Consider the following 17,666-nt stretch of genomic DNA (forward strand, 5'->3'; position numbering starts at 1 on the left):
AAGCTTTACTGGTTACACCGGAGAGAACTATCAGGATTGTCACTTCCTACATTTTAGCCAGTAACGTAATATAGGACCTGTGAGGGTTTGATGTCTTTGAGATGTCATTTTCTCCATAAGTGGGATAAAAGCAAACAGAACAGTGCTTGTTCTGGAATGAAGCATGACTGGAATGAAGCCATCTCCCTTAGGGTGGCCAGATTAGAAATTGCAACACTGAACACACGGGGAGGAATTGCAAAGCATGGCAAAAGAGTACGCTGAAAAAGGGAGATGGGAGCGAAAGGGGGTTGGGTTATTGACACAAAGATTAAATGGATCTCCCTGTAAAACTGCTGGATGAAAATCACTTCTTTCCCTGGTTGATCACACACCCAAATGATCGTTACTGAAATAAATATGAGAGTTTGGATCACATGGGTAAATCAATATGCTTGTTAGACTCAGAGACATCAGAGAATTAAAAGCTAGAGGAGTGCGTAATAGCGTGTTACCATGGTACAGCTTCAGTGCCATGCCACAGATGTTTGTCTGAGTCTGTGTGTGTGTGTGTGTGTGTGTGTGTGTGTGTGTGTGTGTGTGTGTGTGTGTGTGTGTGTGTGTGTGTGTGTGTGTGTGTGTGTGTGTGTGTGTGAAGAAGTGGGGTAATGATAATCACTGCGGTACTTTATGCCCTTTTGTGGCCCTCAATTTAAAAAATTAAAAGGGAGTCACACTATTGCTTAAAGGGACAATCCAATTATCAGCGTGAGAGGAAGGAAAAGTGCTTGAAGGTGTGCCTTGAGAAAAAACGTAATTATTCAGGAATCACTAATTGTTATTGCTTGGCTTTAGTTCCACAAAGCCCAAAGCTGGGGGATTTGTGTGCAGGATGGTGCTGCTTCACTGACTGCCATTTGGGAATTTTGGAAAACTGAGAGAAAATGAGGGGCTATATCTTTAGGGATGAGGATGCGTTTCTTTGATTAAAACTGACAGCAGCATTAGAGGTGAAAGCACACTTGGGTATAAGGTATATTTTGCAGGTCAATTCAAATGTCCTAAATCACCAGTATAACCAGCAATATTATTTTTGGAAGATCAAGTTTGAACAGAGAGCAGTAATGTTGAGACCCAGTGGATTTTTCTCATTTTGTTCTTTGGAAATAATGGAAAATGGGGTTCTCGTTCCCTGCAGACAAAGTATAAGCTTAAAAATGCCATGCAAAACTGGCAGAACATTGCATTTTCACCTTAAATCTGTTTTTATATTAAAAATGTAAAAAAGAAATGGGATCACTTGCATTGACTTTCACTATGCACTTCAGAGACGTTTTAGTTTCTTTCTCTTCATTTTTTTAGTTTTCAGTTTTATGACCCACAACTTTAGTGTTTGTTTAATTAAATTTAACATTTACTTTGGCAGACAGCTTGGTGTATCCCGCGTGGTATAAAGCGTACTTGTTTCTGTTCTGCAAACAGGAAAAGACTATAGACTAAACTAACTACGTAATTTCATTCTATGCACTGCTCTGTATTAAGCACAATATGCTTAATTGGATGCACTTCTTCATTACACTCTATTCCACTTCCTGTCAGCTGCCAGTTGAAGACAGGTTACCATGGTTACCCACCCTCGTTTGAGATGAACCAAGTAATGATTAACAAATTTCAAAGTAAAGTATATTATGCCTTGCAACATGAAGCCAATTAAACTCTCAGAATGAAGAGTTATTCACGTTAGAGCTCAGCTGCCTTGATCACAGTCCAGCAATAGCCCACATTTCACTGTGGGATATTTATGCTGCCATAATGTCCAGTGCTGCTTTCCTATAAATATAATGGCCTTTGCACAGTATCAGTCACACATTGAGGTTCCTGACATATTAAAATATCCATATACTCATTAGTACATGACTACGGAATTTTACAAGGAAAACTATTCTGCAGCCTCTAACACTTCACACACTATTTCAAGGCCTTAAACTTCAAGGGTTTGGGTGTCACATGTTTGACAGACTGAGGCTAATTGAGAGGTGGGGTATAAGAGTACAAAGTTTTAAAAAAAAGAAAAGAAAAAGAAGCAGAGAGAAAGAAGTGAACATTTTTTTCCCGTGGAATACTTTTGCTCAGCTTACTTTTTCCTTTGTCTAAAAACTTAAAGCTTTATATGTTGCCAACATTTCATTTCATCTTAAATTAGATTGTATCTACTACTGTATATGCAATACACTAACAAACATGTTGGCATGATTTTATAGTCTGACTGCTATTACAGAGGCTACTAACAATACAAGGTGGCAGGGAGGTGCAGAAGTCAAACCTGTCAACTCACCACCTAGGGGCCCTGTTGTGTGGTGTTTTCATGTTCTCCTTCTGCCTGAGTGGGCTCTCTCCAGGTGCTGCTCCCACAGTCCAAAGACATGCATGTTAGTTTAAATGGCAAATTCTAAATTCACTGCAGGTGTGAATGTGAGTGCGAATGGTTATTTGTCACTTTGTGTTAGCCCTGCGAATGAGACTGGTGACCTCTCCTGTGTACCCTAACTTTCACCCTGTAACAGCTGGGATCAGCCCCAGCACCCTCAAGACCTCGCAAGTGGCAGAAAGCAGATGGATAAAGTTACAATGATATTTGTTATTAACTTTCAAACTGTAATTTGATATCATGTTCATACAAAGGCAAAAACTGAATCTCACTCAGCTTGAGTTCCGCATGAAGATTTGGATCCGTGTCTCTGAGGTACTTTGATATGTTTGAGGTTTTTACTTATTGCCTGAGTGATTAGAGATAAATTATCTCGATGTATGACTCGTCTCACTCGCTGTACTTGCACTTACTCCCCAATCTCTCCAATCCGTGTGGTGCCTATGATAACATATGCACCCACAGTACAATAGAAAAACACTATCATCAAGCTTTTATTGATTTGGCACTTTTGCCATCTATATTGTGAAACACCAATTACTTCGACACATTTAAATTGCACTGAAATCAAATTTTCACCAATATTAGTCACACTGAGTAAAAATAAATGCTGTAAGCAGCACAAAATTTCCAGACCTACAATTTCTTCTTCCATAAATGATGTCTGTTAGCTCAGTTTCCTGTTGTAATGATCCAATTTCATTTTTATTATGTTTTGGGTATTATTATTCTTATTTTTTAATTAATTTTTTTGTCGATTTCTAACCAAAAATCAACCAAAATTTAATGGCGAATATTCCTTCTAAATTTCCAAGTACTGCAGTTTACCTTAATATCATGATACTGCATCCGTAATAGGAAAAAGTTTTATTGATGTTACACAAATCAGTTATTGTTTATCTTTGTTAAAACGAAAAATGATAGAGATGGGCGGCATAGCCGATCAGTGGATAACACCGTTGCCTCACAGCAAGATGGTCCAGTCTTGGGCTTTTCTGTTTCCATGTTCTGCATGGGTTCTCTCCAGGCATTCCAGCTTCCTCCCACACTCCAAAAACATGCATGGGATTAGGTTAATAAGTGATACTAAATTGGCTGTAGGTGTGAACGTGAGATGAATCGTTGGCTGTTTATATATGCTAGCCCTGAGACAGACTGGCGACCTGTCGAGAGTGTATCCTGCCTCTCCACCCTGGTTAGGTTCCAGCGCCTTGCGACACTGAAATAGATAATCGTTAGAAAATGCATGGATGCATGGATGACAAAAGACTAGACCTCAGAATTCGCCAATCAGAGGGAATTAATCAACGATTGGCTCTTACTTCTGCCAGAACTTTGAAAGTAGCACAGTAATGCAGTGTTTACATTTAATATGATCCCTGTCTAAACTGGTTATAGAAGAATTACAAGAATATCAGGTTAAGATGTTTGACGGTAATGACCATTTAAACTGCATCTTCTTTGGACGGTACCTCAAGTGTCTTGTGTCTTGCCTCACGTGTATACATTAGGCAACCAGTCATCTTCGCCCCCTGTGTCAGTGACTAAATGCTGGGTGGGATGTCAGAGGGCTGCTCTTCACTTTGATGATGATTCACTGTGGCATGGTGCCTTTGATCCTCTCCCCAGCTTTGTGAATAAAGAATACACTTTGATTGACGCTGCGCACATTATGGCCGTTTGAGAGTTGGCAGAGGAGAAAAAGACATGTCTGTCATGTTGAAAAGCCCCTTGTCTCTGCTGCTAAGGGCCAAGTTGGAGGAAAAACACTTTTGAGCTGCTTTCAACATCTAACCCTATACAATGCCTATTATTGGAGCCTATCCTGCACAGCAGCTATCTATCCTTTGTCATGTGCAGCATGTTTGATTCAATAGTGTTTGATCAACACCCACGGCTATTTAAAAGCAGAGACAGCCCAAATACAGATTGGGTTAGTTACAGTTATGGGCTGAAATGAACCTTCAGTGCTTATCACACACACACAATGTGACATGGCAAAGTAGAATAAGGATCAGCCTTAATCAACCATAATGGGTGATAAAATGAGCTTAGCTACTGCTACAAATCACAGCCTTCTTCTTAGTTTCAGATCCTTCTCAGTATTCTAACCCCGTGCAACCTTATAAGCAATCACAAGCATATTATACAGGGATAACAAGAAAACAAGAGAATAGCAATATAAGAGCAGCTAGTAACGTACAAACCTAGTGTATTGTGTTTTGACTAACTGATGTCTCTGCTTTGAATTGCACAAAATAGATGGAAAAGGACTAAACCTGCCAAAAATGACAACAGAAAGCAAAATAAATGTGTTCACAATTTGAATTCACCACCACAGCAATTCATTAGGAATAATAGAAATACACTGTAAATAATGTATCGCACAAGAGCTTAAGCCTCTGGTGGTTATAGAACATTGTGTCACACGGAGTCTTCAGCGTAAATGGGGAAATCAAGCAGTCAGCTTTGAATGCAGCTGGGTTTGTTATTGGTCCCAGTAGGGAACGTGAGACACGTTTTAATATGTATTCAGGGATCTGGGGATTTAATACCTTTCTGTGTTATAATCAGCGCAGGATATATTCGATCAGTGTGTGGTTACCGAACATTGTGAAGCTGTGAAATACGGGATAAAGGTGTGACCTAGAGATTGCAATCCTTTCAGCAGCCTTTCAGGCAAGAAAAGATGGAGTTTTCTGAGAGCTTTCGTGCGTTTGCACGTGCTCACTCACATACACAGTGCATGTGTGTTAAGTTACTGTGTGTGTGCACAAGCATTTGTTCAGCTGAGCTGTGCTGAGCTGTACCCTGTGTACTGAGAAAATTCAAAGCAATCTGCTATCTCTCCTCAACCTAGCCAAGCGCTGACTGTAACACAAAGGACAGCGCAGAACACCTGCTGAGATGATGGAGATGGCTTGCAGCCAAGACAGCATATGGGTCTCATTCTGGTCCTAATGAAGACAACCTGACATAAATATCGGACAAAACGGCCCACTCTCGAGACCTGCGCTGTCCCACTGCAACGTTGCTGACATCGACGTAAACATTTGATCATCCTTGAGGTTTTGAGGCAGGAGGAAGCATGGAGAGACAACGACACTGGCAGTGTAATGCGATATGTTTAATGCATAACAATACAGTTTCCAAAAAGCATAAACAGCTCAGTGTTCTTTGAAACCTACAGGTAAGGGAGAACGCCATCCACTGTCGCAGGATGAAATGTTTTTGCTGCTGTAAACAAGTGCAAGCCCACAACCTTTACTGAGTGTATGAAGTGTCAGAACACCTCAGTGTTAAAAGAGAAGCTTCTCGGAGCTTGAAAGACTTCACTTTTCTCAAGCTCTGAATCTGTGTCAAAAAAAAGACAAACATCAATCCAGCAGGAACATGGATAATTAAGTGAAGTCAGAGCTTGAAAAGGTTCTGTTTTCAGGCTCATTTTCAAAAGCAGCACCTGCACACTACACCATTTAAAACGAGTATAGGGTTTTGAATTGATTTTTTCTTCTGTTTTGTTTTTTTCCACATGGTAGAGAGTGAAAGAATCCTGTGCCAAAGTGCTGTTCTTGCAGCTGCACTGCCCTGTTCTTTGGCTTAAACTGACCTCCTCCACTGATTTTTAGGACAAACAGAACAGCAAAGCAAACATGTCACTTGATGCCCCAACCTCTGGTCCTGTTGTGATCAGTGTGGACGTCTGCAGCCAGTCAGAGAGGCTAACTGTTAAAATAACTGCCTGACAAGGAAGCTCTGGCTGTTTAGAGAGATAATGGCCTGGACCACAGACACAATAATAGCCTCCCTCTGTGAAGAAATGTTGTCCTGCCAGTTCACAGCCCCCCGTGGTGCCTATTTATAGTAAACCATAATTAATACGCAGTATAATTGAAGCCTCTGAGTAGAGCTGAAACATACAGACTCCTATAAATAGAGGCTCCCTGCGCCAAAGGGAGGGGAGGAAAAAGTCATGCAGAGATGTGAAATCGCAGCTGTCAAATCTCATATCAGTGGACATTTCTTTTCTTTTTTTTCTAATTCAGCGTTAACTAATCTTCAGCCTTGAGAAATACATTATAATTCTGAACGGAATATGCTAAGCAGAGCAGTGCGCCTCTGTCATCACTTCACGCAGACAAAGAGATTTTTTCACAGTCTGTGGCAGATGGGATTAATAATAATCTAATATTGTCAAAGTTCATCAGCTTCCTGCTTCGTAGGGCGCACCAGCAGCAACGAATCACAGCGATGACATCTTGGGATCCATGTTTCGCAGCTCAAGTCATAATTCCTCCAAGGTTCAAACCATCCAATTTGGCACTCTCATATTATCACTCCGGCCGTAATCCGTTCATTAGCGAAACAATCTCAAAGTCTTTTTTGATAATTAATGGCATTTAAATGATGATTCGATGTACGGTATATGTGGAAGCAGTCTTCCTTATAGCATGTTAATGATCCACAGCATTCTGCTAATCAGTCAATTAATCACCATCTTATGAATTTAATCTCTTACTTAGGCCCTGTTCTACATAATGGGTTTTAAACATTCAAATCCATGCTTGGATTACAAATGAGGCGCACTCTGGTACCGTGCACTCAAACTGGGCTTCCACTGGCAGTCCTTGATTTGACATGTTATTAGATAACATGTTGTTTTTGTATTCTTCAACGAAATGGGGGTATAACCCAGTGCACCCTTTTAAATTCTTGCAGGGGTGCCATTAAAGCTGTATTTTTCTGTATGTGCTTTTAGGGTGTACACGGTGCAGTTCATGTTTTCTAAGGGGGGTATTTTCTGATGAAAAACAACCTCTCTGCAATCTTTGGATCTCATTCAAAAAGCTCAAAAGCCCATTTTTGCTTTAGTGATTTCACACAGCGGGTGTGAAAACAAGCTCATGTTTATTTATGTCATACTTAAATCTCTCATATCAAGAGCACAGTTAGTCAAACTAGGAGTAAAGTCCCAGTTTCTAAATTACAATAGTAAAGTCCACAGTGGTGGATCACTTTTAATGCATGTCTCGATTGGCTTTTTGCAAAGAAGGTAATCAATATCACTAAAAGGCTTGCCATTGTTTTGCTAAAGTGGTCAGAAAGTGGCTTGGGCAGGAAATTTAGGCTTTGACTTTCCATTTTTGTTAGAAACACAGTTGACATATTTGAGGTTGGAGTATTTCTTGTTTTAGTGTTTTTCCAATTTTGGTTCTACTTTCAAAGGCAAACTTTTATTTAAAAAAAAGACAGTTTAAGAGTGGCTGTTGAAAGCACTGCTTTTACTAACTATTTTATATCATGTAGGCTGTGTGAAGGGCAAAGGCAGTACCCAAATGCAGGACTCAGAATAACATTACCAAAACAAAGAAAATCAAACCTTCAGCTCAACAAGGACCACATACTGCAAGTGAGGACACAACCAGGAGGGACAACATAACAAAGAGGAAAGGAAGACTTAGAGAATATATACATACTAGGTAATTAGGGAAATGGGAAAACAAACACTGAGACTAAGACATAAGAATTTGACAGAACTAAACAGGGGCATGACTGGAGAGTGTGATATTATTCTGTTATTATATTGAACTGTTGAACCCAAAACACACAGATCCTTGTTTGAAATCGGGGCAGAATAATCCCCAGAACTGTGCAATGACTAAAGGGTGGTCTAACCCCGGAGGTCGAAGAAAGAAGCTGAGAATCACCCAACTGGAAGACACTGGTAGCTGCAGCAATAAAAATAAAGGTTAAAAGCTCCTTAGACAGAGGTTCTAGTCTAAGTACATTTGAAAGGTATAAGGTGGCATTAAAATGGGAGTGGAAAACTGGAGCACCAAAATAAAGCTGTGGGAGAATTGGGGAGTGATGGGAGAGTCATCTGTAACTGCTGTTATGGTTGTAAATCTAACTTTGCTTGCATCTGAACTGCGTGAACACAGAGGTCATCCCACATATGGTCCACCCGTTAAAGGGGGACAGAGGGCCTCAGGATCAAGAAGACCTGGACCTTGCAACGTTGAAGCGCTTGTTATTAGTGATCTCTTTAATGAGAGATCAAAAGAGGGTATTGTGATATTATTCTGTTATTATATGTTACCTTATATATGTAATCAAAGTAGTTGAATTAGAATACTGCTGTAGATCACATTATACCCTTTAATATAGAGTGTGTGAGCTGTATGTAGTGTAGTTCTCATTATACTTTTGAGTTAACAGAACATATTCACATATTAGTTCATTAGATAAATGTGCATCACTCTGTATCCTTGATCTGCTGGGAATGTGTTACACTGTTTTCTTGACATGCTTAATTGTTGAATCATGAAGAGAAGGTTGTAAGCAGGAGACTCTGTGTCTAAAGACAGGGGAGATAGATAGACCACATTCCACACCCCCACCTTACAGAAAGCAGAGAAACAACTGCCGAGGTCATAACTTAGGCGCTGTAACAGAGAAAAAATGTGATGTTTTGGCTTTTACGACTAGCTGGGGGCCACTAGAGACTATAAAAAGCTGAGCAACCCGTCACCATTTTGAGACATGTGCCTGACCCTCTGGTAGCATCTCTCCCGTCCGGACGTTGTAATGCTCTGACTGTTGAATTGTATGGAAATAAATGATTGTTGATTGAGCATTGATACACCGAGTATTGTCCCTCCTTCAGCCCAAAGATTCAAAGAATTGGGAGATTTCAACAAGAGACAGAGACATAAACGAACAGGGAGACTTTTCACAGGAGACGCTGAGGACACGACACAGAGACAAAACTAGGGCACGAAAAGAAATTAACATAATCAAATATGAAACCATCAACTAGAAATATAAATAACAAAACTCTGAGGCACTAGGAGAGTACATCATAGACAGAAGGTCACGGGACTCAAACATAAACCGTAAAGACCTATGATAGAACATGTGCACAGAACTATAATACAACGATAATTAAAAATGAGAAAGACCTAGAAAAAACTCAAACTCAAAACACTTGGTCAATAACTCAGGGACCATGACATTTTCATAATGATTTACTAATGCATTATACACTCAAGTTGCTATTTGTGTTAACGAGCAGTTGAACAACCCACTACCACCTCTTAAACTGCTCATAAACCCAATAATCAGGTGGCTGTGGGAGAGCGAGTCATCTACTAATTGCAAGGTTTGTGGGTCAGTCCTCTGGCTTCTCCAGTCTACATGCCCAAGTATCCTTGGCCAAGATGCTGAACCCCAAGTTCCTCCTGATTTGTTCATCAGAGTGTGACTATTGTAGATAGAAAGCACTTGGAGAAAAAGTGGCTGTATGAGTGTGTGTGAATGAGACATGTATGGAAGCACTTTGAGTGCTTAAGTAGAGTAGGAAAGTCCTACTTACCATTTACATCTAATCAGTCAGCTCAGTACTTTAAGGATGTAGTAATGCTTTAGATGAGTTGCTAAAGTTCAGAGCATTAGATGATTTATGTGACTTCAAACGTGGCATGGTTGTTGGTGCCAGACTGGCTGCTGTTGTAATGCAATTTTCCTGCCTCCGCATTCACCAAATCTCAATCCAAAGGCATACCTTAGGGATTTGGTGGGATGGGAAATTCACATCATATGCAGCTTACAAATGAGCAGCATTTGTGTGATACTATCATGTCAATATGGAGCAAAATCTGCGAGGAATTGTTCTGGCACTTTATTGAATGAATGTCAGAAGAATTAAGATGGTACTGAAGGCTTGAAGTGTGTAGTACCAAAGAATATATATGACCCAACAACTTTTAGGTGTCCAGATTTGGGAGAATACTAAACAAACCAGACAAAACCTACTCATCAATAACATAGTAAAGTATATAACTGAAGACCTAATGACTGAGAACATGAGAATTCATCAGTTCACGTATTACTTCTTTATAACAACAGAAAAGAAAAACAATCAATATCGGCTGGTACAATCTTTTTCATTTCTATGTTATTTTTTTATTATATTGACATTTGTTGAAAATTTAATGATGCAAAGTAAAATCACACCAGTTGTGTTTTCTGTTTTCCTGACAATAACAGGATATTTTCCACACTGCAGAAATTTTGAGTTAGACTTGCGTTAGCCAAACAACTTTTGTTTGTACGAGCAGCACATATTGAATGTTGCAGTCGTCTTGATTTGAAGCATGCTTGGGCTGACAGAAACACTAATGTGATTTATGTGCGTTCTGCCTGAAGGATCCGGTGACAGGAGTAGGCAGAAATGAACAGAACAGAGCGACAGATAAACACTAGTTCCCGCTCAATGTGAAACTCGACAAACTCAAACTGATTGAGACGTTTCTGCTCAATTAGCACATTTCACTTTCTTTTCTCAAACCTCGATTTTTCCTTTTTTTCTCTTTTCTCCACGCTAATATTTAGACTTGTTGAGTTATTTATGGATGAGGTCAGTGCAGAAGTTAAGCTCCTGCTGGCTAGTTAAGTGCTTGGCATCTGTTTTTTTTTTTTTTTATTTATTTATTAATTTTTTTATTAATTTTTTTTATTTTTCACAGATGAACACACAGCCTCCCCAAACCGAACCTGTCACACGCTCCGACACACACATCAGCTCAAATATTAAACAGGTCAAAACAGAAACACCTTGAAACATCATTCAGCAAAAAAAACAGAGTGTGAAGAGTAATTGTAACTGGAGCTTAAACTGAAGGTAAAATGAAACATGGACAGGGTTATTATTATCAATATCATTCATGATGCACTTTTTTTACACAGAGAACGCATGAATGATAGCTGAAATGTGTTCTGCAGTCACTGAAACAAAAGTCACCATAGCCGCTAAAAAAATCCTGCTGCATACATGCTGCAATCGCACTTTCCTCGTTTCCTTGAAACTGCACCGAACTGACTCAGTATATGTGCAGGAAATGAACTCTTTGCCGTCGTTTATCCCATTTACCCTTGCCTAGGAAGAAAATGCAGTGCCAAGCAATGTTTAAAAAAAAAGAAATAAATGAATGGGGGGGAAAAATGAAAGAAAGAGGCGTAGAGCAGTTAGCTACTGTGTGTGACTTTAAAATTGGCTTCTACAAGTTTCTGTAATAAATCCTCTATTAATTTAGCTCCAGAATTAAACTACAGGGTATTATGGCCCCAAATATGCTGAATATATTAACATTTCCACGGAAGCATATTAAGTCGTGCAACCAGATGTCATGTGAGATATCACAGACAATAGAGAGGAAATAACATCCTGAAGCAGTTTTACATGTGCAATATGCTCTGTCCCATCAATAGTGAAACGGGCTATATTTGAGCCAAGCTGACACATTACTTGGCTCCTCATATGTGGAAGGCCGTTGGCAATGAAACTGTGTTATATGGCCCAGTAGTGCTGACAGGTTTCTTTCTCCTTCTCCTCTACCCCCCCACCCCCTCTTTATTTCTTCCTCCTTTAGGCTTTGGAGAGGCCGGCACGTGGCAAGAAGAGGAGGGGGTAGGATGGATCTTCAGCCCGGTGTAAGAGCCTCCCCCCGGGGAAGCCGGCGTCAGACGCAAGACCTCACGGGCCGTTGACCTGCTGTCTCCGTGATTTATGGCGGCTGGGGGCCTCTGGCCACTGCAGACTCCTCTCCTCTCTCTCCTCCACTTCCCTTCACGCACACTGCAGGACCGCAAGGAGCCACACACACTGCACCACCGTCCACAGGAGCATTCAAAAAGGGATTCCTTGCACATGCCAAGCTGCACCACAAGCGTGCATATATCCACTGCATACAAAAATAAACACCCCCATAAACATTCCTACACTGCGGCACCGTGCCCCGCCATCCAGTCACATGTCCATTAGACAAAGCCTGCTCTCAGAGTCGGCTCCATTTGACGGCGTGTGGATTACGATCAGTTATGGTGTGTCAGCTGTGGAGCCCTTGGTGTAGCTACTGCTCAGGGGCAGAGTTGGATCAATGGAAGTGCGTTGAGTAACGAGGAGATGTCCCTGTTTTCGCGTGGTCTGAGAGCAATCAGCAGTTAGCGTCGTACCCCACACAGAGCTCTGCTTCTACGCTGCAATAATCATCGTCCTCTATGGACTATTAGTGCAGTGACTTATTTTATTATGAAATAAACTGTAGCAGGACATCTGCTCCTGTGCACACAACATCTGTCAGAGCACCTTAAATACCATTTTTCCCCCTCCAGCCTTAAAGGTTTGGAGTGTCCAGATTACTTTATTTTTATTTTCACAAGCTGTGGCCTGACAGTGAGAGCCAAGAGGTGCCCTCGCCATGGTGTTGCCACCCCCAGACAAACGCCACGTTTGCCTGACCACCATCGTCATCATGACCAGCATGGCCTTCATGGATGCCTACCTGGTGGAGCAGAACCAGGGTCCCAGGAAAATCGGTGTGTGCATAATAGTGCTAGTCGGGGATGTGTGCTTTCTCATAGTACTACGATATGTGGCAGTTTGGGTCGGTGCTGAGGTGCGCACCGCCCGACGAGGATACGCCATGATCCTGTGGTTTCTGTACATCTTTGTGCTGGAGATCAAACTCTACTTTGTCTTCCAGAATTGCAAGGCTGACAGGAAAAGTCTGGAGACAGTAGCACGGAAAGCATTGACGTTACTATTATCCGTGTGTGTGCCTGGGTTATACTTAGTTTTAGTGGCTCTGGATAGCATGGAATATGTGAGAACTTTCCGAAAGAAGGAGGACATGAGGAGTCGTCTCTTCTGGGTGGCTCTGGATCTTCTGGACCTGCTAGATATCCAAGCTAACCTGTGGGAGCCCCAGCGGACAGGCCTGCCCATCTGGGCTGAGGGCCTGATGTTCTTCTACTGCTACATCCTGCTGCTTATTCTGCCCTGTGTGTCGCTCAGTGAAATCAGCATGCAAGGGGAGCACATGTCACCCCAGAAAATGATGCTGTACCCAGTCCTAAGCCTGGTCACCATTAACGTGGTCACTATCCTAATACGTGGTGTAAACATGGTGTTGTTTCAGGACAGTCGGGTCTCCACAATCTTCGTCGGGAAGAACGTGGTGGCCATCGCGACCAAGGCCTCCACCTTCCTGGAGTATCGCAGACAGGTGAAAGAGTTCCCCCACCCACAGAATGCAATGGCACTAGAGCTGCAGCAGAACTCAGTCAGCCACACACAGCCACTGCCCAACGCCACCAGTTTGCCACACGAACCCTCACCGGCGCAGGATGTCATCGACACATGACCGCCAGCGCTAGACTCAGCAACAGTACAAAATAAGTGAAAGCTCTAGGAGTGGAGGACAGAGAATAGAGAAATCAGCTGCATGACAGGATGATATTCTGCTCTTGTCAAGCCCACACGAACTGCTGTGAAACCATAAAAGAGATTTCTAGCATCACCTGCCTGTCAGAATATACTGTAAACCTACACTTGACTGAGTGCAGCGAGCAGACTTTTCAAGTCAAAACAAAAGTTTTTATCGTGCTGTTGTGTTTTTAATTGTCTCAAATGTTTTAAAAGTTCAAACTTTATTTAGAGACAATCTCCACAAGGCTCTGACCAGTGACATTAAGTCGTGTAAAATGGACAGCTGGTTCCCCTTCAGTGAGTATCTTGCTTTTTTTTTTTTAAAGGTCACTTTTATGACAGTGCATCTGTGGCATTTCCTTTGAATTCCAGCACCAAAGGACATACCACTCAGCGTGAAGCACTGATGGAAAAGAGGAGCAGAGAGTGACAAGGGTCATTCATGAGAGGCGATCTGTTCTGGCTATCTGTGCTAGAGCAAGGTTGATGGCTTCTATGTTTGGGTCTGCTGAGGAAGGTTCTCTGTGGGAAATGCTACAGACCAAAAGCACCGGTGCAAATCACTATACCATCCACTGCAGGCATCCCAGAGTGCGTTAAAGTGAAACGATATGTGTTTGTGTGCATGCGTGCACGCGAGAGTGTGTATGTCTGAAGGGCTTGCGTGTTGACCATGGGAGGTTTAGCCTATTTCAAGCTGTTTTGGAGCAGATGAAAGTGTTTGATGGCTGTGACGAACTGCAAATGAAACAAAAACATGTAGATGTCAGAAGCGAAATAAGATGATGGGGGAAAGATACTCCTTGTTTCCTGTACTGTACATTCCTTTAAAACTATCTCAAGCCTTGAGAATCCCAAGTATGCCTCACAAGAGAATTGACAAACATAAAGAAATAAAATAACACAGAAAAAAGACATTTCAGATGTTATTCAGTTCATTATTATTATTATTATTATTATTATTATTATTATTATTATGTACATTCTTTACATGTTGGAGGTCAATGATGTTTTAATAAAAGTAGAAATTAATAATAACAAGATGGTGGTTTCTTTATTCGGTGCTGAGTATAATTAAATAAATATAGGGTTTTTTTATTCAGTTAAAGATTATTTGGTGCTTGTGTTATATTTTGAGAGCAACAGCTTCCTAACATCAACATATTTTTCACAAAACAATCCACACAGCACATAAATATTTAGACTGTGCAGCCTTTTTCTGGGATCTTGGAGCATTTTGTCCCTAAGGCTACCAATTTTGGGGGGATGCAGTCAATGAATTTATTCTCAAAATGTGATAATAATGTATGAACCTTTTGTCGGTTTCGCTCTTTTCCTCCCAGTTCTCATTATCACCTTCCAGCTTTTTTTAAATTTGTTTTGTTCTATTACCAGTTATCACCTCTGTATTGACCGGGTATCAGTTATCAAACAAAACTTTTTTCAGCCAATGAGAAGCCTTCGTGTCTCCATAGAGACTTGTATCAAAGGATCGGGGTGTTTCAGAAGAAGGTGGAGAGGTCAGCCACATGAGGAGATTCATTTTTTACCGTCATCAGGTCATCTAACTTCTGTTAACTGCTGATCTCAGCTCAAAGGGACACACTCTCAGACGCTGAGTGGCCCAACTCAATTAACGATAACTGTCATCCGCAGAGTCGCAAAGAGACTGAATGGCATTTTCGTCTTACAGTTTTCAGAAAAAAGGTGAGAGTCTGCGTAAAATGTTAATAAAAAGGAATACATGGTTTTGCAAAGTAATTAAACTTAATTGACGGCAACATGTTGAAAATGTTGAAACTAAGAAATCGTAATGCTCTCTGATTTTTTTATGCCAGCAAAAAAGTCAGTGCAAGGACATGTTTGCCACTGTGTTGCATCACCTCTTCTGCTAACAACACTCTGGTAAGCGTCTGGGAACTGACGAAACCAATTGCTATAGTTTTTAAAAGCAAAATGGTTTCCCATTCTTGCTTGATGTCGAATTTCAGCCACTTCTTTTGTCATATTGTTTTATTCCATGATGCATAATAGATTTTTTTAATTAAAAAAAACATACTTATTCCATACCCAGTTCTCAAATTGTCCTTTGCGTAGGTAGTCAAATGAAATCAAAATCAAATCACTTTTATTGTCACATCACATGTGCAGGTACATTGGTACAGCACATGTGAGCGAAATTCTTGTGTGCGAGCTTCACAAGCAACAGAGTTGTGCAAAATACAATAATGTAAACAAGCAAAATACAAGAATGGCTACATCTGAAACTAATAAATATATGTACAATATATAATAGTATATGCATTTCTGATTTCTGGATGTGTATACTAAATATTTTTCTACGTGTGTGTGTGTGTGTGTGTGTGTGTGTGTGTGTGTGTGTGTGTGTGTGTGTGTGTGTGTGTGTGTACACATATTTTACAAATTAAATAGAGTAAACAATAAGTAGAATATTTAAAATAAATAAAATAAAATATACAGAGTGAGACATGTGCAAAACAGTGGCATTACTGTACAGTATGGAGTGCATAATGTTAAAGTTCCAGTAGTGAAGCTGAGGTGTCTATGAAGTGTTCAGCAGTCTGATGGCCTGATGGAAAAAGCGGTCTCTCAGTCTGCTGGTACTGCTGCAGAACCTCCTTCCTTTTTTTTTTTTTTTTTGCCTGTCCCATTTGGTTCTTTAGCCATCAGAATTGTTGTCTGAAGACCAACAAGGATACCCAATGGATTTACTTTGCCAAATGGATCATCGTGGCATTGCCGTATTGGTCCATTTGGTCGATCTTTGTTTTTATTATTTATTATATTTTATTTTCAGATGTTACAGACATGAGTGAGGGATAGGAAAGGGAGAAAGAAAGAGGAAGGAAAGGAAAAACAGAAGGGGAGAGGGACAGTGAGAAAGGGGGGGAGAAAAAAAATAAAAATCTCCTGGATCACCTGTTGAGAGAAGAATAGAAAACAAGCAAAAAAAGACAAAGCAACATACTAAACACAACACCATCGCATTAATCTAGCTAAGTGTAAACAGCAGTAAATACTAAATATTCAATGTTGTTGTGCAGCACGCAGGACAGATGTGCTTCGAAGTAGCAGCCAAGAAAGGTATAATTTGGGTCTACGAGCAGTGAACACCCGTGTGCATACCTGTGTGGATCAGCATGCTTGCATTCCAAAGGTTTCTCCATGTAATGATCTGCTAGGGAGTGTGTGGGGGGGCCACAGCCCCGTCCTCCGGGGTGTGAAGCGGGTATGGAGGAGATCAAAACTCCAGACATCCAGAGGCCCCCAGAACACAAGAGACCATGGAAGACCAACAGAGGGGCAGCCGCGCCACTGTTCCAGTAAGAGCTGAGGAGAGTCCCAGATGAGGGCTCGCCCAGCAGCCGCGGAGCAGAAGTCAGGGGGAGTTGCAGTGACGTGCCCATGAGCTCCGCCGGCCCCCAGCTGTGCCTGAGTGACCGAGCCCCAGGCCGAGAGGCCGGGGGCACCCCACCTCCGAAGGGGCCCAAGCGAGCCCTAGGCTCCAGGCCCCGATAAGCGGCCGCCAAGGAGTGAGCCGGTGTGTACCTGGACGCCCACCCCCAGACACAAAGAACCACCAACGCACCGACATCTGAGGGAGTCCGCCACTGGCAGGGGAAGTGGTGGTGGGCGGAGATAGGCCTCCAAACCTTGGAGGGCCTGAGATGTCCCCAGAGAGGTGGCGTCTGATACCCAACCTGACATATAGACACAGACATACAGGCACACACAGACACAAACATCCATTCCCCCTCCCCCATGCTTTCTACGTGTGTGTGTGTGTGTGTGTGTGTGTGTGTGTGTGTGTGTGTGTGTGTGTGTGTGTGTGTGTGTGTGTACACATATTTTACAAATTAAATAGAGTAAACAATAAGTAGAATATTTAAAATAAATAAAATAAAATATACAGAGTGAGACATGTGCAAAACAGTGGCATTACTGTACAGTATGGAGTGCATAATGTTA

The 17,666-nt window shown here is 41.5% G+C and overlaps 1 protein-coding gene across 1 annotated transcript in view; it reads left to right on the forward strand.

Annotated features, from left to right (window-relative positions):
* Nucleotides 1-14,634, forward strand: part of tmem121ab (transmembrane protein 121Ab) — a 56,591-nt gene extending 41,957 nt beyond the window's left edge. Inside the window, exon 2 of the mRNA XM_085382225.1 lies at nt 11,839-14,634. Within this exon, the coding sequence (XP_085238351.1) occupies nt 12,667-13,611 (945 nt within the window). The 5' untranslated portion in view covers nt 11,839-12,666 and the 3' untranslated portion in view covers nt 13,612-14,634. The remainder of the gene's footprint in view (nt 1-11,838) is intronic.
* Nucleotides 14,635-17,666: the final 3,032 nt, after the last annotated feature.

This window comes from Rhamphochromis longiceps, linkage group LG15, assembly GCF_057381845.1.
Source record: "Rhamphochromis longiceps isolate RC_006_pf linkage group LG15, R_longiceps_female_GT1.1, whole genome shotgun sequence".
Lineage (NCBI taxonomy): Eukaryota > Metazoa > Chordata > Actinopteri > Cichliformes > Cichlidae > Rhamphochromis > Rhamphochromis longiceps.